General features: G+C 38.3%; 1 protein-coding gene across 1 annotated transcript in view; it reads right to left on the reverse strand.

Moving 5' to 3' along the window:
• Positions 1 to 484: 484 nt before the first annotated feature.
• DMBX1 (diencephalon/mesencephalon homeobox 1) overlaps positions 485 to 25611 on the reverse strand; it is a 46458-nt gene continuing 21331 nt past the window's right edge. Inside the window, exons 2-5 of the mRNA XM_070748949.1 lie at positions 9155 to 9321; positions 5967 to 6145; positions 3710 to 4061; positions 485 to 1887 (exon numbers count right to left, since the gene is read on the reverse strand). Coding sequence (XP_070605050.1) covers positions 1484 to 1887; positions 3710 to 4061; positions 5967 to 6145; positions 9155 to 9308 — 1089 coding nt within the window. The 5' untranslated portion in view covers positions 9309 to 9321 and the 3' untranslated portion in view covers positions 485 to 1483. The remainder of the gene's footprint in view (positions 1888 to 3709; positions 4062 to 5966; positions 6146 to 9154; positions 9322 to 25611) is intronic.

Raw genomic sequence — 25611 nt, forward strand, 5'->3', positions numbered from 1 at the left:
CTGAACGTCATAATCTACACTTACATCCTGACCTAGTTCTACAAGATTATTGTCTTAGAAAAAGTTATTTGATTGACCCAGTCTAAAGAAATTCATTGTTTGGATTTGAATTGCCCCAAAATCATTTAGAGTCATCAGAGTCAGAAGGACTTAGACCAGTTACAATTTGTGTAAATTGTGAAACTCTGTATGAAAAAGTATCATATATAGAGCAGAATGTTTTCACGTTTTCTTAAGAGCATTTCTGATGTTGATGTGCCACTCCAAAATAAACTGCACAAAGCACTATGATATTGCAGGCAATCTTCTCGTGTGTGTGAGGACACATTTGGAATATCATAGTATGAATGAGAGCACAGATATAATGACGAGCTCCACCATTTACCAGACTGAGATGGTATAAAATGTCAGCAGATAGTTGGTGATGAAATCTATTACTACTATTACAGGGAAAATGAAAGGGCCCTTTGGGATTTCCTGTCTCCAACACCAAGCAAATTTATTAGACACAACACAGGGCACTTTGCCTGGGTGGCAGGAAAAAGGTGCCATGCATTGCCCAATGGAAGGGTGCCAACATCTCTTGCCTTGACTTTGCATGCAACTAATATAGAAAAGACCTGGCAGATAAAGCACACCATTGGATAACTGGTTTTTTTTTCAGATTCAAAGTTGCACAAACATACAAATAGAAAATGATGTATCTTAGCAGAAGAGAGAAAGAACACGGGAAATAGTCTTTGGAATTTATAAAGAAAAATTAGTAGGGCTTTCAGCCATTTTATCTGAGGAAGTGCTTCAAAGAAAAATCTGAACCTGTCCGACTGGAAGTGCTTAACCAGGAATCAATTCTTAATTATATCCTGGTGTTCATAACATATAGCGAAAAGTGGCACTGGAGTTTCAGAACTATTTTTGTTCAACTGCATTAGGAATACTGATTGTGTAAAACCAGCTGATAAAGAATTTGCTCTCTTTCCTCTGTTTTTGTTGTTGTTGTAATGACAGTATTGACTCCATCTACTGATTAAGTATAAAAGGCAAAAGAAATTGGAAGGAGGGGTATTCCACAATTCTGCGTAAGGCAACACTGATATTAACACACAAGTGAAAGAACATATAGACTATATACAGCTCGAAGTGGGACATCCTCTTCCCAGTTCTGTTCCCGCCCCAAATAAAAGCAAAGCTCTCAACATATAGAATAATAACAACATTCCCAAATAGTTCATACTTGACTCACAGTTCTGAAGACATTTTCACATTTTTAAACACCTTTCTGTAGGCTATTTTTTTTAAATTGACCAGTGCAAAGAGACAGAGGTAATGCCAGATGGGGTCTCCACATGACTCCCCACAAATAGGTGCACCTTAATGGGGACAAAATTGAAAGTAGTAGGCTCTACATCAGAAATCCTTCTCTCCAGTGGCAGAGACTTGGGTGTTTCCTTGAAGCCATCTTTGCTGGAGTTACGCTAGGCCCTCAGTTTGGTAACGTATCCAGTCCCAGAGAGGCAGCGTGTTGTTTTGCTCGCAGCCGGAGATTCTCAATACTGGTTGTTTTACTGTTCAGGCTGGGAAGGGAGGAAGATGCCTGGAGAATTGGAGAGGACCACACTTGCTGGGCGTGAGAGAGGGACTGGTAATAAGACTGGCAATGCAGTGAGCTGAGGGGTGCCATGTTGACATTCATGCCCAAATATGGCATGGAAGAAGGGTTTCCCATTTCGAAGGACGAATAATGGACCAAGTTATTGGTAGCTGCCATGTGCTGGCGGAACTGCTCTTGAAGGCGGAAGAGGCTGAGAGGAGAAGACGAATAAGAATGCGCCTGAGACATGCTGCTGCTGCTGGAGGATGCAGGGGCAACGGTGCCGACAGGGGATTCTGCATTGTTAAACACAACAAAATCAAGTCAACGAAGACTTAAGCTCCAACCTGGAATGAACAGATTGCATTGAAAAGATGCCTTAAACTCTGTGCAGTGGGATAAGGGAGAAAGAATGAGGGCTGTAACGCCATGCTTGAAAACATGATTTATTTATTTATTTTTATTTATTTATTTTGTTCAATACATAATACACATTGAAGAGAATAGATATGTAATAATATAAATAAAGAAAAGAATAGAAGAAAAGATATAAAAGTATAGGTGAACATATTTGAAAGGAAGAAAAGATAAATGAGATAAGGAGAGACAATTGGACAGGGGACGGAAGGCACACTGGTGCACTTATGCACGCCCCTTACTGACCTCTAAGGAACCTGGAGAGGTCAATCGTGGATAGTCTAAGGGAAAAATGTTGGGGGTTAGGGGTTGACACTACTGAGTCAGGTAATGAGTGTAAATCATGGGAAGGTCTTATGCTTAAGACCTTCCAAAGACGGGCTACAAAAATGGTGGAAGGTCTTAAGCATAAAACTTATCAGGAAAGACTTAAAGAACTCAATCTGTATAGTCTGGAGGACAGAAGGGAAAGGGGGGACATGATCGAAACATTTAAATATGTTAAATTTTATCAATAATTTTATCAATATATTTTTGTAGGTGAGGTCTCCAGAACTGAACACAGCATTCCAAATGTGGTCTCACCAGCGGGATCACAATCTCCCTCTTCCTGATTGTTGTACCTCTAGCTATGCAGCCAAACATTCTACTTGCTTTCCCTGCTCCCTGACTGCTTTTTACTATATAAAGCTGTAACATTGTGATTCTAAGACCTGGGTTAATAGTAGTCTTTTTTGGCAATATCTTCACACTAAACAGTTTTGTTACCAGGTTAAATTGGTGCTTGCCCAGTTTGATGTTTGGGTAAAAATTGTCAGCTACAGAGTCATAACAATGCTTGGAGAATATTGAAGAAAGTTTGTGAAACAAACTCCTAGCTAGTCCAGGTTCCCCCCAAAAAACCTGAAGCAGCCACATTGTTTTATTCACATTGTTCTGCATGACTTGGTGAATGAAGTAATACATGTGAGGTAACTGAATAACTCAAAAGAAGTGGGGGGAAAGCAAACTAGGTATGAGAAATGTTTAGGCCACTTTTCTTCAGAGACAAAAAATCCCTTTTGAAATAATCCATCCGTAAATAACAGAAACGGTTCGGTGTGATTATTTTAAAGGATTTGTAATGTTCTTGGTATTTTCTGACCTTGTCCTTGTTGTGTTTCCCTTCTCTACTCTCAATATATTTTCTTTTCTTAAAAAACCCCCATCTTTTACATTGTTAAGGGATCTGGAAATCTGAGTTTGCACACTTTAATCTAACATGGATTTTGAGATTAAAAAGTCTTAGCAATTATAAATTTTATAACTGGTTTAAATAAACATAGAAACAATCAATATGTAAAATAGAATGCAAGGTTTAAAAGGATCTATAATTAATATTTTATTTTCTTTAAAAAAAAATCTTTGAAGTCTCTGTTTTTTAAATTTTTTTCCCAAAGACTGTTCTTTACTGAAACTTTTTTTTTGTTCTTTTTATTCTATAAAATGTACACTTTTGGCAGTGAATATAGACCTAAATATTCTATTCTAAATTCGGATGTAAAAACTTATACAACTCCGTATGTGCTTCTGGTGGAAATTGAGAGATGTATCTCTTTTTGTTTGTGAGTTTTTGTCTGTTTTTAATGTTTTGCTTTAAATTAAAAAAATTAAAAAATAAAAATAAAAAGAATTAGCAAAGGGAATTGGTTTTCTTCTCACCTGCTTTTGGACTTGCCCTCTTACTGTTCAGCACCTTGTTTTCCCCTTCAGGGCTTTTCTCTTCCTTGTTCTCCTCCAGGCAGATCTTGAATTCTTCCTCTTTGTCTGTCTGGTCCTCAGCTGCTGACTCGCTGGCTGAATGCTCTGAGAGAGTCAGGTTGAGTTCTGCGTTTGCCTCCCTTGTCTGCAGAGGCTTGTCTGCATCGGGAGTGACCGTTGGTGTTTCTAACGCGGGAGTCTCCGCTTTGCCTTCGCTGTGATTGGCCTCCGAATCTTTCTGCTTCTGCAGCTGCTCTTTCTGCAGGCTGCGCTGCTTCTTTCGAAATTTAGCTCTTCGGTTTTTAAACCAAACCTTTGTTTCCCGCCACCCAAAAAAAAGGAAAAAAAGAAAGGGAGGTGGGGGAAGGGAAAGAATAAAAGATAAAATTTGGAATTGAATATTAAATATTCCTCATCATGCTCACTCCAGAAACCTTTAGCAAATGACATTTATTTATTTATTTATTTTGTTACATTTATATGCCGCCCTTCTCCTCGCAGACTCGGAGCGGCTTAAAAGAGAAAAAAAACAAGGTAAAATGTGAACAACAGCAAGTGGCATTGTATTATCTTTGGTAGATGTGTGAAAAAGCTAGAAAATTCTGGATCCAAATATGCTTCGGAGGATCTTAAAGGTTGATATACAATAGGAACCAGAAGGGTTTCTTTTGGAAGGGATAAACTGGATAAACAGTTGGAAAAAAGTCACGGATCTTCGTTTTTGTACATGCTAACTACAGCAAGATTATTGTATGCATGACTACATTGACTTTTTGATCTAAGAGAAGACAGTATCTACATTTATAACTGACTGGGAAGTAATTTTTTTGAATGAAAGAGAAAAAATGAAATTATAATTAATTTTTTAAAATTAAATTTGGTTATTATTTCTTGACTGAGGTTTGATTCTTGATGTCGGTGGACTTCTACTGCCAGAAAGTTGCACAAAGCTTGTGCAGGCATGTGAATTCGAGCCTTGCTCTGAGTGTGCCCTTTAGGCAGAGACTTTAGGGAATGAACCAGGAATTGTTGGATTGGTGGGGGGAATGGTGATCGAATAAAAGCTGACCAGTTTTCGCCTAGCAAATGTTGCTTGTGTGCCAACCTTGAGTCATAACACAGCAGTTATGCACAATTAGGAGAAGGACATGAATGAACTAAGTGATCTGTTTTCAGATTTCAAAGATCTAACCTTTGGACTAAGACTACAGAAACAACAGAACAGTGTTCCCTCGACTTTCTCAGGTCCGAACTTCACGAAAACTCTATACCACGGTTTTTCAAAAAAAAATTAATTAAAGAATACTTCACGGTTTTTTTTCTTTACCACGGTTTTTTCTGCCTGTGACATCATACGTCATTGCCAAATTATTGGGTTTTAAAAAAATATTTTTATTGATTTTTTAAAAATATGAACACACACACAACATAAAACAAGTACTCTGTGAGTAGTGTCCACCACCAGACAAGCATTCACACCCCACCACCAAATCGGGGGTGTTTCTTGTATGTACCATTTTAACTCCAGAGCAAAATATCTGTTTACATATTATAGAGCGATTCCAATTAACACATTATTGTTAATAAATAATTATGTTAATAAATATCAGGATCATTAAGTATCTTCTTCAATGGTGAGTACCAGTAATAATCTAAAGGTTGTTAAGAGAATGGGAAATTGTAATTTAGGGGTTTAAAGTGTTAGATACTGTAAAGTCTTGCGATACTGTTCATAGCCAAAAATAGTATATTTATGTGCTGTATGGCTTTTAATTGTTGGGGTTTTTATATATTTTTTATGATTAGATTTGTCCCATTGTTACACTGTTTCTTATTACTGTTGTGAGCCGCCCCGAGTCTTCGAAGAGAGGCGGCATACAAACATAACCATAATCATAATCATAATCATAACCGTAACCATAACCATAACCATAATCATAATCCTTCCGCATCTCTACTTTGCGGAAATTTGACTTTCGTGGGCGGTCTTGGAACGCATCTGCCGCGAAAGTCAAGGGAACACTGTACTCACATGCAGTCGTCATCTAAGAGAAACATCATGGCTACTAGGCATTTTTGCTGCTAAAGAACTATTTGATTCTTTAGGTATCACTTAGCTGTGCTTGAGACACTGTTATCATGATAAAACATATATTCACAGATCATTTAGCATTTAGCTCAGTTGTATTCTCATGAGAATTACTAATTGATTGGATACCTGTACTCTAGCCTCCGGTAGATTAGTGCACATTGCCAATCTCTCCCGCATCACCACATCTGGATAGTGAGTCTTCTGGAAAGTTTTCTCCAAGGCTTCCAGTTGTTGGGCTGTGAAAGCTGTGCGGCTCCTCCTCTGTTTGCGGTGCTGGGAGCCATAACGGGCCTCCAAGATGATGTCTTGAAACGTACAGCCGTTGGAGGATAAGAAATAGGGCCAATTTAATTAGTGTAATTTGTGTGTTAAAAATAATATCAATAATATGGCAGCCAACAAAAACAACCAATAATTGGGGGGAAACCTTCTGCTTCAAAGCTATCATCACCTCTAGGTAGACATCACTTCCCTGATTTGACCGAAGAAAACAAGATCCCAAAATGCAAGGCTGAATTAGTGAGTATTATTATATTATTTGAAGTACAAGTAATTTTCAAATATTTGCTCTTGTATGTAAACCAATCTTTCCTAATCAGGTCCCACCGGGAGTAATACGAATCCAATGTGCATAGTCCCAGCTAGCAAAGTCAACAAATCTGGACACCACAAGGTTTGGATAAACATTATGGATGAAAAGAAGGAATGGCAAACATTATGAAGCTCTGCCTCTCTGCTGTTCGGTCAACCCCTATTTTTCAATGTAGAAGATTATATTTTATTTATTTATTTATTTATTTATTTATTTATTTATTTATTTATTTATTTATTTATTTATTTATTTATTTATTTATTTATTTATTTATTTATTTATTTATTTATTTATTTATTTATTTATTTATTTATTTATTTATTTATTTATTTATTTATTTATTTATTTATTTATTTATTTATTTATTTATTTATTGGATTTGCATGTCGCCCCTCTCCGTGGACTCGGGGCGGCTAACAACAGTGACAAAAAAAGAATGTAAAAATCCAATACTAAAACAGCTAAAAACCCTTGTTATAAAACCAATCATACATACAAACATACCATGCATAAATTGTAGAAACCTAGGAGGAAAAATTATCTTAGTTCCCCCATGCCTGACGGCAGAGGTGGGTTTTGAGGAGCTTACGAAAGACAAGGAGGGTGGGGGCTATTCTAATCTCTGGGGGGAGTTGGTTCCAGAGGGCCGGGACTACCACAGAGAAGGCTCTTCCCCTGGGCCTCGCCAACTGACATTGTTTAGTTGACGGGACCCGGAGAAGGCCCACTCTGTGGGACCTAACTGGTCGCTGGGATTCGTGCAGCAGAAGGCGGTCCCTGAGATAATCTGGCCCGGTGCCATGAAGGGCTTTATATTATCTGCAGAGCTCAACTTTTCTGTATCTATGATGGAAGTATTCCACAGAGTTCAGACCCTCCTAAAACCTGGCATAAAGAAGGATCTTTGGGAAGATCCATTTTCTAAAATCTGAAGAAAAAGAGCTTCCACTTCAGAAGAGACAAGGATGTCTCAGTAGGAATCTAAAGAAACCCTCCAGATATTTCCAAATGAGAGAAAATAAACTCATTTGGGGGTAGTAGTTGAATGAGGTCTTCTCTCACTTTCTCATAGAAATTTGCACAATCAAAGTTGTATGGGAAAGATGCTTCTTAAGTCAGTACATATGGAAAGTGATATACACAAATATACAAATACATTATAGAAATATTTTCAGAGAAGGTGTATGTAATAACATGTGCCTTGGAGTGGGTTGTTCCAATATTATTGTTCGCATTCTTTTTTAATTCCAAAATGCTTTAAGGATTATGGTAAGTTGCTTTTCTAATGAGAAGTGATTTAGAAATACTTTTAACAAGTGATTAATTTAATATTGCCCTGTTTCCCCCAAAATAAGACATCCCCTGATAATAAGCCCAATCGGGTTTTGGAAAGCATGGCAATAAGACCAAGTGCTTATTTCAGAGTTAAAAAAAAAAAAAGACAGGGTCTTATTTTTAGGGAAACATGGTAGGTAAAATTGATGCTACCAAATATGGATGTTTCAAGCTTGTTTCTTCTATAAATACAGGTAGTCCTCGACTTACAATTGTTTATTTAGTGACTGTTCAAAGTTATAACAGCACTGAAAAATGTGACACAACTGTTTTTCAGGCTTATAAAACTCATGAATGTGTGATCAAAATTCAGATGCTTGGCAACTGGTTCATATTTATGACCATTGCTGTGTCCCGTGATGCGACATTCTGACAAGCAAAGTCAATGGAGAAATCAGATCGAAGCAGCTATAGAAAGTGCCCAAGCGGTAATAGTTTTAAGCTGGAAGGATGCAACAAAATGGACAATACAAAACTGGTATCGGTACATGGTGGAACACATTCAATTTGAAATTATGGAAATTAAAATGAATATGATCCATGAAAATAAAGTGGAAAAACTGACGGGAAGATGGGTCAGGGTCAGAGGTTTCATGGCTAGTAGAATTCGAGACCGAGCCATGAAGAACAAATTGGAATCACTCTGCGTTTTGTAAATATGTTGATGTTCCCAGTTTTAAAATATTATAAATTATCACACCCTCACATGGTGGAGGGATTGAATGATTGATGTTGGGTGGCGGGAGCACATATCACTGCACATTGTTTTGTGTTGTGTGTATTTGTTTATTATTATAAAAATCAATAAAAAAATTTTATTTTTAATGGAGAAATCAGATCCACTTAACAACCGGGTTGCTAACTTACCAGCTGCAGTGATTCACTGAGGATAAAAAAAGTTCTCGGAGAGGGGCGGCATGCAAATCTAATATTATAATAATAATAATAATAATAATAATAATAATAATAATAATAATAATAATTATTATTATTATTATTATTATTATTATTATTATTATTAAAACGGGGCAAAACTCACTTATCAAATGTCCCACTTAACAGCAGAAGCCTTGGCCTCAATTGTGATCATAAAGCGAGGATTATCTGTACTGATAAACCAATGAATGGAAGGGAAAGATATACGTACTAAAAACTAACAATATCACCACCATCGTAAGTGCTGAAAATAGCAAGGAAGAAAAATGAGCAAGTGCAACCTACTTTCTTTCTCTTCTTTTTAAATCTGTACACAACTGGGCAAATGAGATATTTCTAGTTCTTTCAACTCTGACTTTCTTAAAGTGCAGGTCCCCTTGAGAACTCATGGGAAGGGAGACTGTTCCCATATTCCCCTCCCGCCTGGTACAAAACCCATCCTTGTTCTTACCAGCCAGTCTTTCTGCCAGCGTAAGGGCATGCACCGAGGGCCTGTAATCAGGTGCATGCTGGGCTTGCTGGGCTGCCTGTTGGTGCAGGTTATACATCGCGCTCAAGGAATTCATGGCGTGGAGAGAATAGCCATTCACTCCATAGTGCTGCATGGTGACATAGGACCTGAAACAACAGAGAAATAAAACTGGTTGGTGGGTTGTTGTTGAGGCAGTGTAGGTATGGAGGCAAAAGAAAAATCAAGAAAATCAAGAATGCTAAAATAATAATAATAATAATAATAATAATAATAATAATAATAATAATAATAACAACAACAACTATTATTATTATTATTATTATTATTATTATTATTATTATTATTATTATTATTATTATTACTATTATTTAGATTGGTATGCCGCCCCTCTCTGAAGACTCGGGGCGGCTAAAAGAAATAGAAATAGAGTCAAATCTCATAATGGATTGAGGGTTCCTTTTTCTGCATAGAGTTCAAAGCATATGTGTTTCATCCAGTTAAGAGCTGCCAACATTTTACTACCACACTCTGGGCATGGCTTATGCATTTTCTTTCAACATCTTTCAGTGCAAATTGGGTGCTTTAGGGTGTAGCTCCATTTTTGCTACCCCACTGTGTCCCGTCCACTGTCCGGGCAGTAGCCCACCCCTGGTTTCATCTTTAATGTCCCATCCAACTATGGATCAGGCAATCATAACAGCAACATCTTACTTCCAAGGTAACTGAGTAAAAGAGGGTAAATGAAATATAAGAGAAACACATTTATCCCTTGCACTGAAGTGCTGAGATGAACTGTTTAGAATGATGGATTGGGAATGGGGAGATCATTTCTTATGTCAGACACAGACTTCTGAAGATAATTAGAACTGCAGAAAAAACAATTGCTACCAACCTGCCTTCCATTGAGGACCTGTATACTGCAGGAGTCAAAAAGAAGGCTGTGAAAATATTTGCAGACCCCTCACTTCCTGGACACAAACTACTTCAACTCCTACCCTCAAAACAACGCTATAGACTAGAGCACTGCAAACCAGAACAACTAGACACAAGTACAGTTTTTCCCCGAATGCCATCACTCAAATAATTCTCTCAACACTGTCAAATTATTTCCTAAGTCTGCACTATTATTAATCTTCTCATTGTTCCCATCACATATCTCCTCCCACTTATGACTGCATGACTGTAACTTTGTTGTTTGTATCCTTACTATTTATGTTGACTGGTTCTTAATATGATTGGATTGTTATTTGCACCTGGACTATCATTAAGTGTTGTGCTTTAAGTGCTGTGATTCTTGATGCACGTATCTTTTCTTTTGTGTACACTGAGGGCATATGCACTGACAAATTCCTTATGTGTCCAATCACACTTGGCCAATAAAATTCTATTCTGTTCTAAACCATATTCTTTTGCTGGAGGATACAGGTTCTGTTTCAGCCTAACCTACCTTGTAAAGTTATTTTAAAGATTAAATAGATAACTGAAATCCCTGCACAATTTCCTGAGTTCTACAGAGTAACAATGAGATATGACAGACACATAAGAAGAGGGAGACCAATATCACCGTGTTGCCATTACGATTATTCTTATTCAGGGTTTCTCCCTCTTGTAGGTCTTTCCATGGGATTGCCAATTCTGTTACCTCCCTCCAGATCATTGATTTTAAAACTTAGTATCTTTAAGAGGTGGACTTCAACTCCCAAATTCACTAGCCACCCATTTGTGAGTTGAAATATATGTATGTATGTATGTATGTATGTATGTATGTATGTATGTATGTATGTATGTATGTATATCAAATTCTGAGTTGTCTAGCATCCCGTTTAGATTTTTTGCTTTCTCTTTCCTTTTGTCTGTTTTTGCAAAACTAGGTAGAAACCTTTATATTTGATAGAAAATGTACCATTTTGCTTGTTCAAAGAAATATTGGTAACAGGTGAACTTGAAAAATTAATTTATGATCACTTTCAAAATAGAAACATCTGTTTTTTTGAAAATGGTAACATTACTTTATACTGATACCATTGGTTCATCAATATGCTTTTATAAGCTGCCCTACTGTTGTAATCCACCCCTGAGTCCTTTGGGATTGGGCGGCATAGAAATCAAATAATTGAATGAATGAATGAATGAATGAATGAATGAATGAATGAACGAACGAACAAACAAACAAACAAACAAACAAACAAACAAACAAACAAACAAACAAACCAGAATTTAGGGTCTAAATCCTATGCATTTCATAAATCTTGTAAAATCTTGTGCATTTCATAAATGAAATCTATTTCATTTGAAATGTAAATTTCATAAATTTGTAAGGAATAAATGAAATACATCAGAATTTTATAATGCATGCTTGAGAAACCATTCTCTACAAAAATACTATTCAAAACAGGTATAGTGCATTCTAATCAATATGTAATTTAAAATCTTAAAACATTTTCTACCTGATCCTATGAGGACTTAATGAACTTGATCCATGAGATGAAGTTTTCATGTAGCTAATATAATTTGACTTTTGCTATGGAAGAGAAATCTGCAACTGGTATAGTTACCATCTTTCCGGTAAGCGATTCAGGATGCACAAATTGTCTTATTTAGACAGTTGATGATCTTCAGAATCGCTACTTTTTAAATGTGTTTTTTATGTTTGTGTGATTTCCTCCAACGTTACAACTTCCAAAACATTGACATAAGAATGAAAAGAAATACACCGAGAGCAAGACTGAAGCTTTGGGTATTTGTCTGCTGTCGGCTACTGAATATTATTTGTGTACTGCTGAGAGAGAAAATATTACTAGATATAGATTTCGTCTCTAGCCAGTCATCTTATATTTTCCAACCCTGGAAAATAGGTAGCCTCTAGCTGTAGCAGTCATTTTATTCTTGAAATCCAGCCTCTCCTTGGCATTTTGGGTCTTTCCATATTAGGGAGATAGAAAGTAGCTTTCTGTCATTCAGCTGAAACCACTGCTCAGCTATTCTGCGTGATGGTCCTGCAAGGCCCTTTTCAATAATTATGGCATAAAGTTCCATCTGCACATAATAAAAGACTTATGAAAACTGGACAGAGGAGCTGTTTATTGCTCTTTCCTCTGTGTTTTCTTTTGCCCTATAGATCAGAGCTGTCAAAATCTTATTCCCAATATTGTACTTTGTATGGCTTGTAGACAGATTTTATTCTTTATGGTCTGGTCACAATCATGTACTTTCTGTATCTGGAAGGAACAGGGGCAGGAGGGAAATGCAGGAAAACAAATGGCTCCCTTCCCCCAAAAAATGTTAACAACAAGGCATCGATGGCTGGGAAAGAAAGTCACACTACATATACTGACAGTGAACTCACTTCCCTGAACCTAATCAAAGCATCTTCATTTATATGAGAGGCAAAGAGAATCAGAGAAATGCCTGCTTTTGCAGAGGTGCAGGGGTCTTTAAAAAAAAGTTAAGCAAGAGCCAATTATATCCATGCACAGCAATCACATCCCTCAAAAATAATTTTATTTTTAGTTAATTTATTTTATTAATTTATTCTGCTTTTTTGTCTCCAAAGTACATGGTTAGACCCATGAACATGCAAAATCTGAATCTAGGTTTCCTTAGATTTAGGCCAACACAACTTTCTTTACGCTTCACAGAATATTTCTCAACGTTTCGAAAGCAAGAGATATAACCCTAGAAAAATGCTCTTGATTCCAGTGTGATGAAGTTGTCAATGTAACAAGTTGATGATGGCAGAAAACAGTCAATATTCGAAACATACATTGGTCATCTAGTCCTTCTTTCATTATGAAAAGGTGAAGAGATCATAATGCTTCTTGTGTAAATTTTGAATATGACAACTTTTCTACAAAACTGCAATAGAATGCCCAATTTTGATAATTTTTACTCTGTGATGTGAGAGAGTCGGACTTCAATGAACAACATTCAGAGAGATAAAAAATGTACAGGAACGGCATTTGACCAGCCTAATAGTCAGACATTACTGCAAAATTCAGAATTATTCTTACAAAAATGTCTATTTCATTTAATGATTTAACAAATATATCCAACGTAAGTGGCTAGCCAGCAACATCTAACAATTAAAACCCCAAACAAACAAACAAAAACAGAATCAAAAGCAACATTTAATAGATGATGCCCTGTGAAAGAAATAAAAGGTCTACTAGGTTAGAGACACATCATAAGGGAGTACTTCTTCAGAGAAAGTTGCACAATCACAATGTGACACACACCCATTAAATTACTGTATTCTTCAGACTGTAAGACACATCTTTTTCCTCCCTAAAAGAAGCTGAAAATTTGGGTGCATTTTATACTTTGAAACTCTTATACACCTTTTTTCCAGCCCTAATGAGGTGCCAATGATCTTCTGGGCTCTTACTGGGTTGCAGGCTTGTTTTCATTGCTACTTTCTCGAAAGTATGTTTTTTCTAGCCCTAAGTCTTTGCAGCATTGCTTCTTGCTCAGAATAAGGCTTTTTAAAGCCCTAACCAGGGGATAAAATAATGTGCTGAAGCTGACCAGACTAAGAATGCTAGCCAGATGCATACCTGTTTTTCTCCCTATTTTTCTCCCCCAAAACTAAGGTGAATCTTGTACTCCAAAAATACAATATCTGCTGCACTTTAAGTTTTTTATCTGAGTGATTGAATAGGCAGGTAGAGCTGTTTGGAATGGGAATTTAAACCAGCTGGTGCAGTGATTTGTGAAAGTTTCCCATTGTTTAATATCTCAGAATGGTTGTTTTCAGGTGGTTTTCCTATCAAAAATTATGCTAGCTGAGTTACCTTCTGCCTTCCTTGTGCCTTACTTGATAAATCTAAGGTTACCCAAAAGAAGGCAATGTTTGCATTTATTTTTTTTACTCTGGGCTGCCCTAATCATTGTCCAAATTCTAGCTACTAATTGGCATAATGATATAACTGTGGAGATGGAAAGTCATCATTGTTAAGATATTCATGAACTGGGAGAGCCAGTGTTAGCAAGGTCGACCAATGAATAGGCATAACAACTAAGTCAGCCAGTGAGAGCTAAACACATCTGAGTCTGTGCAGAAAATCAAAACTGAGAATTTCAAGGCTGGGTGTGGCTCAGTTCACTCTGCTAATAGTATTATAAATTTATCTGTTATTATGCTTATAAAGAAGTTATTGAATCCAGCTGAATCAGTCATCTCTATGTGCTTCTGGTTTTGATTTTGCAACAAACTTTAATAATCATGAGGATTGAATATAATTCTGAAAGAGTCTTTAACACAAGAAAAATACAATAAAAGCAAAACGGGCTTTAAGTTTAAAGAAGGCATTATCTGGCATTTATTCAAAGTCAGGAAAAAGAATGACCTGGGAAATTATAGGCAGATGCTTGGCTGAATTTGCCACTAAATATTACTAGGAACAATTAGTTTAAAGAAGATTATTTAAAGAATAGATTGCTAGACTATAAAAGTGTTTTGTTTCTTGGCAGCATGTTGCAGCAGGAGGATAGAATTGATAGAATTGGAGGATATTCTGTTCTCATGAGTGAACCGGACGAACAGGACTTAACCTGAATAGAAAATTGGTTAGAGATGAAGAAATGTTTCTAAACTAAATAGACAGCTTGACAAAGTCACAACTTTTTCCTATGAGACTTGGAGGGAACTCTTATACACTATCAGAAAGAGAAGATCTACCTTAAAAAAAAGAAGAAGAGGAAAGTTAACCATCTGCTTATTGTGTCTTTAAACAGAGTTTGGCTTGAACCACCCTTTGGTGAGAAGACACTTTCAAGGAATGAGTTGGTCACCGAAGGGTTGTCTATATGACAGGTAACATGATCAGAAGATGAATATTTTAATGAGGAGATTAAATCCTTCTCCTCAGGGTGATTTAAATCTAGGAAAATGGGTTGTTATTGTTGTTAGTTGTGAAGTTGTGTCTGACCCATCGCGACCCCATGGACAATTTTCCTTCAGGGTTTCCTGTCCACTACCATCCTCTGGAGTCCATTTAAGTTCACGCCTACTGAACATGTTCTAAAAAAAAAAATCAGGAATGCATTACATGGAGCCATGCAAAATATGGCTAATAAAAGTACAATTTTATTCTACTTTTATTGTACTTGTGCTTTAAGTACAAGTATAATAAAAGTACAATTTTCAAAGATGAGAATAATCAAATAAACTATTTTGTTGACAACATTTTCCATTCATTGGCTTTAATGATCAATGACATGACATTTAATTTTTACTATGGCCCCACAGTGTTTTTGATATCTGCCGTAGGAGTGCTGCTCAAAGATTAAGTCTTCAGTCTAAAAAAAAAGGTCATAGATCCATGCTTTTAAAAAGGACTGACTGAAAGCATTCCTGAGACAGTTCCAGGTTTAAAATGTGAGTGTATAAACCTACAGCAGCACAATTCTTGTTCCTGAAAAAAGAGGCCAGGATCAGAGATTTCATACTGCATGTAACTCATCATGAAATATCTCCCCCATATTGCCCCACTTCATTTTAAACCTTTGAAGTTCCTCCTGTTAACAGCTGTTTTGCTCAAAGGAAAGGAGAATTGTTTGTTGATTAGAACCCATATAAGAATGTAATAAAGAATTATTTTTTAGAGCCATTTGTTTATGGGGAGTTGAAGACAAACTGAATCGCGCTCAGGCACATTTAACTTCCCATTTACCTCCTTGCCACATTCCTAGCAGAATAAATTAAATATTTAAAAGACAGTGTGCAGCAAATTTCTTGTAAATGGTAGAGGCCATTTGTCAAGCCGCTACGGTGTTTTGCAAGCTGTCGAATTGTGCTTACATTGGTTAAAATAATCTTTATATTTCATTAAGCAACCAAATAAGCTGATCTTCCCCACTGGCTGTATAGATGGCTTTAATTTTCAAAATCTGCAAATGCATCTTTTATGTCGCTTGGTGGCTGGAGGGCATTGGTAATGCTGCAGCCAATTGGAGAATAAGCAGGGGCATTTGATTAGGCGGTGTATGATATAAATTAACATTGTGCAGTGAAAAAGAGCATATCTTAAGTTGTCCTTGGCACATTGGGGGATTGATCCTTCACCTCTCCATTAATAACGACTGCTACTGTTGTTACTGTTTTCCTACAGATGAGAATAAGAAGAAAACATCACTAATAAATCCAGATGATGTCCATCATTATTGATATTTGTTGATAATCAGTGACATGATGATGATGAAGATGATTGATTATCTATCTACCTATCTACCTATCTACCTATCTACCTACCTATCTAATTATCTATCTATCATCTATCTATCTATCTATCTATCTATCTATCTATCTATCTATCTATCTATCTATCTATCTATCCGACTTCTATGCCACCCAATCCCGAAGGACTCAGGGCGGTTTACAAAGTAATATAATAAATACAAAAAGATACAAGCAATAAAAGTCGAATATAATATATCTAAAACTAAACCCCGTAATAAAACCCATGTGTATAAAAAAACCAGTCATAATCCTAAGCATACACACCATTCATACAGTTTGCCCACGAAAGATGTACCATTCATGGCCTGCCGGCAAAGCCAGGTCTTCATGGCCTTGCAGAAGGCCAGTAGGGTGGGATCAGTATGGACATTGGGAGGGGAGGGGAGTTGGTTCCATAGAGGCGGGGCAGCCACAGCGAAGGCTCTCCCCCACGGCCCCGCCAGCCTACATTGTTTAGGATGATGATGATGATGATGATGATGATGATAGCATTGATAATGTTACCCAGTCAGGTAATGAAACTCTGCAAGGAAACAACCAAGCTCATAGAACACCAAGGGCTCCAGAGTCCACATCCAGATGAGAATTAGGGTACATGGGAGGATCCCTGGAGAATTGTAATTCTCCAGGGTCATACCCAGGCGGTATCTCAAGGTGTGTGCTGTGGAAGGAAGAGTGCCCCTTATGCCAAATGGGAATTCATCATCAAGGTTGTTGCTGATGTGAGCAACCTGTAGTGTTGTTGTTGTTGTTGTTGTTGTTGTTGTTGTTGTTGTTATTATTATTATTATTATTATTATTATTATTATTATTATTATTATATTTGTATGCCGCCCCTCTCCAAGGATGGAGGGTTGGGCATCTCTTTCTCAGATTCTGCTTTTGATCAGATAAGATATCTGCTTGACCAAATAAAAGGGAAAGAACTTGTAAAGGGAAAGAATGCTTCATAAGGTAGGATGTGTAGAATTTATTTCAGCATCATTCTTTTGAAGGCTTGGGGATACTAATTCATTGATTAGATGATTCTTTCTCTCTCTTGCTGTGACGATGCGGTTGTTGTAATTGTTTCCAGTATTTTAGTGGTGACACTTTCTCCTCATTTTTTTCTACCGCTTTTCCTTCGATCGGAGCAACATAGAATATTTACTAAAATCAATCCATCCTCTGATCTTATCTGTGGCCTGCTAATGTAAGATTTTCTTCCTATACAATTAAATCTAATTAGTGTGTTTTGATTTGTGATTCAGAGGGAAAGCATCACCCCCTAGATTCATCACCCCTAGATTCATCACCAGAAGCATTTACAAAAAGCGTAAGGGTACAATTCTCCTGCCTTCAATGTCCAGTTATTATCATGCAGAATATTTATTTACTTTCTGTTCTTCTTTCCTCCTTTTTTCCTTCCTTATCAGATATTTTAGTCTTATTATAAATTAATCTTGCCTGCCTTGATGAAAATCCTTCCTTCCTCCCTCCCTCCCTCCCTTTCCTTCCTTCCTCCCTTCCTTTCCTTCCTTCCTCCCTCCCTCCCTCCTTTTCCTCCCTCTCTTCCTTCCCTCGTCTTCCTTCCTTCATCTCTCCCCTCCCTCCCTCTCCTTCCTCCCTCCCTTCCCTCTTCTTCCTCCTTCCCTCCCTTTCTCCCTTCCTCATCAGATATTTCAGACTTGTTGAATGAATCTTACCTACCTTGATGAAAATCTCTGCCATCATTTAAGCATGGAACCACATTCCATTTCTGGTCACATATGCTGCTGGTCGTGCTTCTATAGACCAATTATGCTTCCCCTTAGCTACTTCGACTTTAATATTCTAATAGTAATTAAATGATCTGAGCCACAAAAATGGTGCAGTTTTATAAGTTCTGAATAATTACCAATTCTGTAATTCGTTGAGCTTCAATAATCCCTGATATTTTCATTCTCTATTAGGGAAGGATAGTATATTTCAGCACAAAGACTTAAATGTCACCCTTGGATTAATTCAAAAGTCCTCACTGAGCAAACTATACCCAAACTAGGACTAGAACAATTTCTTTCATCTGTTACAACCTGCAGGCACATGTGCAGAAAATAATTACTGGGTGTTGGGATGGGGCAGAAAAATAGCAAAAAAAGAGAGACGTACACCATGTTGGGAACCCCCAAAGCTTTAAGATAATGCTGTGGCCTTCAACAAAATTGTTTCTTCATCCTTGCTTGCTATATGTTGTGGTTGGCTCTGGCCCAGCTCCTGCCCCAGGGAATGTGGAGGTGGAGGCAGTGGAAACATCAACATGTCCTAGGCCTGTTTTGTTGCCGGCAGAGTCAGGGAATGCAGTTTCCTCGGATGAAGAAGAAGTTGGGGGTGACTTGGAAGAGGGGGGCTTGGCACACAGCCCTGGAAGCCAATCACCATTATCTTCGGTCGATTCGGATGCCGAAGTGTTAGACCCACACAGGCGCAGACTTATGCATCGAAGAGACCAATTGAGGAAATATTACAGGAGATAAGAGAGGCCACCTGTGTTTGGGTGGGGCTCCAGTAATTAGAGCTGCTGCTATAAATAGCATGCTAGTTTGGCCATTGTGGAATATTATCTGATTGCAGTTTTCACACCTTTGACATCAAAGCAGAGTAACGTGTGTGTGTGTGTTTCACTTTGTGGGAAGAAGGAGGGTTGTGACGTTTCTTCACAGCTACTAGCTAAGTACTTAAGGACTGATTAAGGGACTTGTACAGCCGACAAGGTTGTTTTGGGGAAGAGTGCTCTTTCCAATACAAAAAGGGTGCTTTGTTTCTTTTGAATTTTGTGATAAAGGACATTGTTTTGAATTTTCAAACGTGTGTGTGTCTGAAATTTGTACCCGTGAATTTTCGGGAGGCTTCTACCAGAGAGCCCGGCAGAACACTATACAAGATAAACATTACTCTCACTGTATTATGCTTTTTGTTAGTAAGTGAAAAACATATTCCACTTAGAGACATCAGTCACCATACACATGCAGTTACATATCTGGAAGGGCTCTAAATAAATGATTTCTGCAAGATGTCTTAAATTTTTCAGGTCTAAAGTCTCCACAATTCCCATAATATAAATGATTTCTGAGCCCTAATGTAAGTTCTCTGTTCCTCAGAGGATAGGTGATATCTCTGGAAACATTCTGTATTATAACATTCATAGGGATATAAATAAGATTTACAGATAACTCTCAAATTCACCCAGACTATATATGTACAATAAATCAGGGTTCAAAAGATTTCCCTTTAAGATATTAAATAAAGTTGCAGAGGTAAAGAAGACATTAGGTTGGTTAAACAATTTTAAATTTCAGTATAGTTTAGATAATTATTGAATTTATGTACCATCACAGTCATTAAACTATTGGCAGTCCACAAAAAAATTACAACATTAAATATCCACGGAACAAAACAATAAAGTGTTTATGATATAACAACGTATTCATAAAAAAACAAAACAAGATTCACTCTAAATCAGAGGTCCTCAAGCTTGGCAACTTTGAGACTAGTGGACTTCAACTCCCAGAATTCTCCAGCCAGCTATGCTCTGGGAGTTGAAGTCCACAAGTCTTAAAAGTTGCCAAGTTTGAGGACCCCTGCTCTAAACCAAAACCATCTCATTAAAATTCACACAAAGACATCTCAATTATGAAGCCCTGCAGAAGAACTCTCTCTCAACCAACTTCCAAAATGCTTTTACTGTTTAGTCTAATCTAAGAAAAGGCAGTTCAGTGACGTGAGAGGTTCAAGAAAAAGTGGTTCTGAAGACTCCTTGGCACCTTAGAAGTCAGGATTGTCTGATCTTGGGCTTTTAGCAAATGAGTAAATAGATCCTGACAGGTTCATGCCAATTATTTTATTATCTTAAAATGAGCCCCAGTAGCACAGTGGTTAGAATACAGTATTGCAGGCTATTTCTGCCCACAACCAGAAGTTTGATCCTAATTGGCTACATGTTGATTCAACTTTCCATCCTTCAGAAGTCAGTAAAATTGGGGGCAATATGCTGACCACCCAGCGACTGTTGTGAAGCACTATGGAGCTGAATATAATGCTAGGTGTTATTGCTATTGTTAATTTTTGTGTGAGTGAATTATCTATTATTTATTTATTTATTGTTTGTTTGTTTATTTAGTCCAATACACAATAATACACAATGAAGGTAATAGAGGACACCTTTGAGGAAATAGAGTTAGAGAAAAAAATAGAAGAGAGAATATAGGATAAAATAAATCGATGAGAGAATAGAAGAAAGATATAGGGATAGAAGAGAAGATATATGGGATATAGGAGAGCTTATCTATCTATCTATCTATCTATCTATCTATCTATCTATCTATCTAATCTAATCTATCTAATCTATCTAATCTATCTATCTATCTATCTATCTATCTATCTATCCTATCTATCTATCTATCTATCTATCTATCTATCTATCTATCTATCTATCTATCTATCTATCTATCTATCTATCTATCTATCTAATTTATATGCCGCCAGCTCCTCAAGGATTCTGGGCAGTTTACAACAAATAAAAGCAATATTTAAAAGAACAATTTAAAAAATAATTACAAAACCCTAGCCATGCATATCTCTCAATATCCCTCATGGCTGGATCTAGATAGTATCATATTCAGTTAGTGGCCAGGCCTGCGAGAAAAGCCAGTCTTTATAGCTTTGTGGAAGGCCAGTATATTGGGGAGGGTACAGATCTCCGGGCGCAGCTGATTCCAAAGAGCCAAAGCCACCATAGAGAAGACCCTTCCCCGGGGCCCCACCAGTTACCATTGTTTGGTTGACGTGACCCGAAGAAGGCCAGAAGGCTTTAATGAAATAATTGCATTTTCTGTCAAAAAAGAGCCTGCAGGGAGGGCCGATGGAGGCCAGGAGAAGCCGTTTCCACCCTCCTGGAGACTTGAGGAAACCTGCCAGAGCCTAGGGAGGACAAAAAAAGGGGGGCCTCCTAGAAGTTCCAGATTTTTGACCCCACCCCTGGTCATGTGCATATGCATGGGGGAGAGGGAGCATGGATCACACATGCATGTGCAGGGAGGAAACATGGGGGTGTCACACGCGCATTGTGTTATGGATACTGGCACAAGTAGCGGGTTCCTACCCGATATGGGCCACACTGCACACCAGTTATAAAACGGGAGCTGCACCCACAACTCTGGGTGTCTGGCGTGCGTGCGTGCATGCGTCCCAGTGAGATTTTGCTTCTGTGCATGGGCAGGAAGCAAAATCTCATGAGGGGATGTGCAAATGCACGAGATTTTGGTGGGTTTTTTTGCTTCCGTGCATGTGCAGAAGCAAAGAAATTGCTGAAATCTCTCTCTCTCTTGCATCTTCTTGCCACATTTTGCTTCCTGTGCATGCGCAGAAGCAAAATCTCACCAGGACACACACACATACACATGCCAGATACCCAGAGCTGCATGCGCAGCGCACCAGGAGTGGCAGGAGCGGCAACTCCTGCCTGCCTGGTATGTGTGCTTTTGGTACACAACAAAAAGGGTAGCCATCACTGCTCTGTATACTGACCATTTCTGAGGAACCCAGAATGGATTGCTCCTATTCTTCCACCAAAGGGTCAATTTTCCAGGTCTAATACAGGGTGCATTCCAAAAGTAATGCAATTTTTAAAAAAGTAATTTATTGAACAGATTTGTACAAACACTTAAAATTCTTCAAAGTACTGTCCTTGGGCCTCTACACATTTTTTCAACTATGCCATGACCGGTACGCGCCCTGAAAGGCGTCTTCGGGGACCTCTCGCAAGGTCTTCATCAAAGCTGATTGGATCTCTTCTATGGACAAAAAACACACCTTGCCACAACGCGCTCCGAGTCCACGGGTTCCTGGCCAAACACCAGGTGCCAACACTGCCCCCCCCCCCTATAGTCCTGATGTTGCCCCAGCAGACTTCTTTTTGTTCCCAGCCCTGAAAGAAACCCATTTTTCATCCATAGAAGAGATCCAATCAGATGTGACGAAGCCCTTGCGAGAGGTCCCCAAAGACACCTTCCAGGGCACGTACCGGTCATGGCAGAATCGCTGGAAAAAATGTGTAGAGGCCCAAGGACAGTACTTTGAAGAATTTTAAGTGTTTGTTCCAATCTATTCAATAATTATTATTTTTTAAAAAAAATATGCATTATTTTTGGAACGCACACTGGATATTGACTGCATTTTAAACCTTCCTGTGCCTTGGCCACTGTGAATGTTTGCAAAAGCCCACAAGAGTTCCTGTTTAGAATCACCATCTCTGGTTTCATTGGCACCTATATTTTAAGGAGAAATCCTACGGGTATCTACTCAGAGGTAAATCCTGCTCAACTCAATCAGATTTGCTTATTGACGCAGAACAATAACCTCATATTAGAAGTCCAGATCTTTCCACTTTGAAGTAAATTCCATATGGGTATCTTTCTACTTATTCCTTTCCATTTACCCAGGCAAAAGTGGAGGTAATTGCAGCCTTAGGTCAAGGTGCTTTCCGGCCAAAGATCAAGTGTGCCTAGTCCTTGTATACAAAGAGGTAGAGGGTCGGGTTGCATCACAACAAAGGAGCTGTGAGACTTTCCTTTTCTTTTTTAAGACCCGTAGAACAACATCCAGGTTAACAACGCCCCACTGCTTTGTAGATAGGCTGGATTACAGCTCCTGTCATTCGTAGCCTATCCTACCTGACAATGTGTGGCAAAGAGAAAGGTTTCATCAATGTGTAACTTGACCGGTGGGGAAAGGGGAGAATTAGAGAAGGCAATCCAAAGCAAAAGAACCAGGGTAGAACAGAGACGGAAATAGCCAGGACGAAAATGCCCCCCTTGACCTCTGAACGCTGAGCAGGGACCCCTTCTCCAAAATCGGACAGAGAAACAAGATAAACCAGTGAGTGCAGCCAGGGAGAAAAACGTAACAATTCCTATATTTAAGTATAATTAACATAAAGTTAATCCAGTGCAGTAGAGTTGGCATCGTCGTCGCTCTTCCTGCGTTTTATACTCTTCCCTTTCGTTACCTTTAAGATTACAATGCAATAGCAATTCAGTCTATGATTTTTTTTTTATTATTATTATTATTATTTCTTGTTTGGCAAAGGAAAGACTCATGAAAAGAAGTAGCTGCAAAGGTAATTGCAGCTAAACACATTTAGTAGGATAGATGTCATTAGCAGGCTGGATGGGGGAATATTATGTTGCGTTTGGGATTCTAATTCCATATGTTACTAACGCCCTTAGAAGCCTTAAAACCAGATTAAAATTTTAAAGTAACAGTGTGCGTGTGTGTGTGAGAGAGAGAGAGAGAGGGAGGGAGGGAGAGAAAGAGAGAGAGAGAGAAAGAGAGAGAGAGTTTTCTTAGAAAGATGGAAGAAATGGGCACTTTAGTTATTTGTTATTTATTTATTAGACTTTTATGCCGCCCTTCTCAAATGATAAATACAATACAATACAATTGTATAGAAATCTAATATTAAAATACTATAAAAACTAAAAGATTTAAAAACTCCATTTATTCCAACACAAGCATCCACCTTCGTCTAATCTAATCACTTATGGCATCGGCCGGAATTTGACCTTGGTACTCATGGCCCCCATGCCTGCCAGCAGAGATAGGTTTTCAAAACTTTGCAAAAGGCCCGGAGGGAGGGGGTGGTGTGTAGCTCCAGAGGGAGTTCATTCCAAAGGGACGGGACCACCACAGAGAAGGCTCTTCCCCTAGGTTCCACCAGACAACATTGTCTGGCCGATGGGACCTAGAGAAGGCCAACTCTTTGGACCTAACTGGCCGTTGGGGTATATGAGGCAGAAAACAGTCCCTTGGGTAATCTGGTCCTAAGCCACGTAGGGCTTTATAGGTAATAACCAACACCTTAAATTGCATCCGGAGACTGATTGGCAGCTAGTGCAGCTCATGGAGTGTTGGACTTACATGGATGTACCTAGATGTACCTATACCCACAACAGCTCATGCGGCTGCATTCTGGATTATTTGAAGTCTCTGAACATTCTTTAATGGTAGCCCCATGTGGAGCACATTGCAGTAATCGAGCTGCAAAGTGACGAGGGCATGAGTGACTGTGAGAAGGGACTTCCTATCCAAATAGGGCCATAACTGGTGCACCAGGCGAACCTGTGCAAAGGTCCCCCTAGCCACAGCTGAGAGATGTTCTAATCTCAGCTGTGGATCTAGGAGTACCCCCAGATTATGGACCCACTCTTAGGGGGTTAAAATCCCTCTGCAGGGTTATGGATGGACAGATGGAACAGTCCTTGGGAGGCAGAACCCACAGCCACTCAGTCTTGTCGGGGTTGAGTTTACTAAGGCTTTGGCTTCGTCTGTGTGCAAATTTCTGTAACAGCCCTAGTCGAATTAAATGCCACAGGATGTTTAAAGGCTTGTGACCCTGGGTGGTCTACTGCCCAGATGGGGGAAACACAGTGGGGTAGCGAAAATGGAGCTCCACCCCAGAGCACCCAATTTGCACTGAAAGATGTTGAAAGAAAATGTATAAGCCACGCCCACAGTATGGTAGCAAAAATTTTGGTAGCCCATCACTGCATGTGACTTTATTACGGACCATAAAGGCAAGAAGTTAACCCTGCTGTTCTGTTTAAGAAAAGTAACAAATCTTATGTTCCCGGGTCACCCTGACCCGGACCGAAAACTCTTCATTTGCAGTGCTTATGTTTGGTCTTTTTGAAAGCTTTTTTCACTTGGAAAGTAGTCTGAACATTTCTGCACACAATGATATGAAAATTGAAATGAAAAAAGTAAATCTTATTGGTTTATTTTGCGGATATAATGCACGCCCCCCCTGTTTTTGTGAAACTTTTTCAATTTATGGATAGTTTTGCTTGCAAAATGCATTCTATTTTACTAAAGTTGGTATGGGATTGGTAGCTTGAACATTTCTGAACATAATGATATGAAAATTGAACTGGAAAAATTGATGCATATTGGTTTATTTTGTTGATGAAATGCACGCCCCCCCCGTTTTTTTAAAATAGTCTTCACTTTATGGATAGTTTTGCTAGCAAAATACATTCTATTTTACTAAAGTTGGTGTGGGATTGGTAGCTTGAACATTTCTGAACATAATGATATGAAAATTGAACTGGAAAAATTGATGCATATTGGTTTATTTTGCACATAAAGTATGCCTCAATTATTTCAATTTATATAAACATTATGCTGT

This window comes from Erythrolamprus reginae, chromosome 3 (assembly GCF_031021105.1).
Source record: "Erythrolamprus reginae isolate rEryReg1 chromosome 3, rEryReg1.hap1, whole genome shotgun sequence".
NCBI lineage: Eukaryota > Metazoa > Chordata > Lepidosauria > Squamata > Dipsadidae > Erythrolamprus > Erythrolamprus reginae.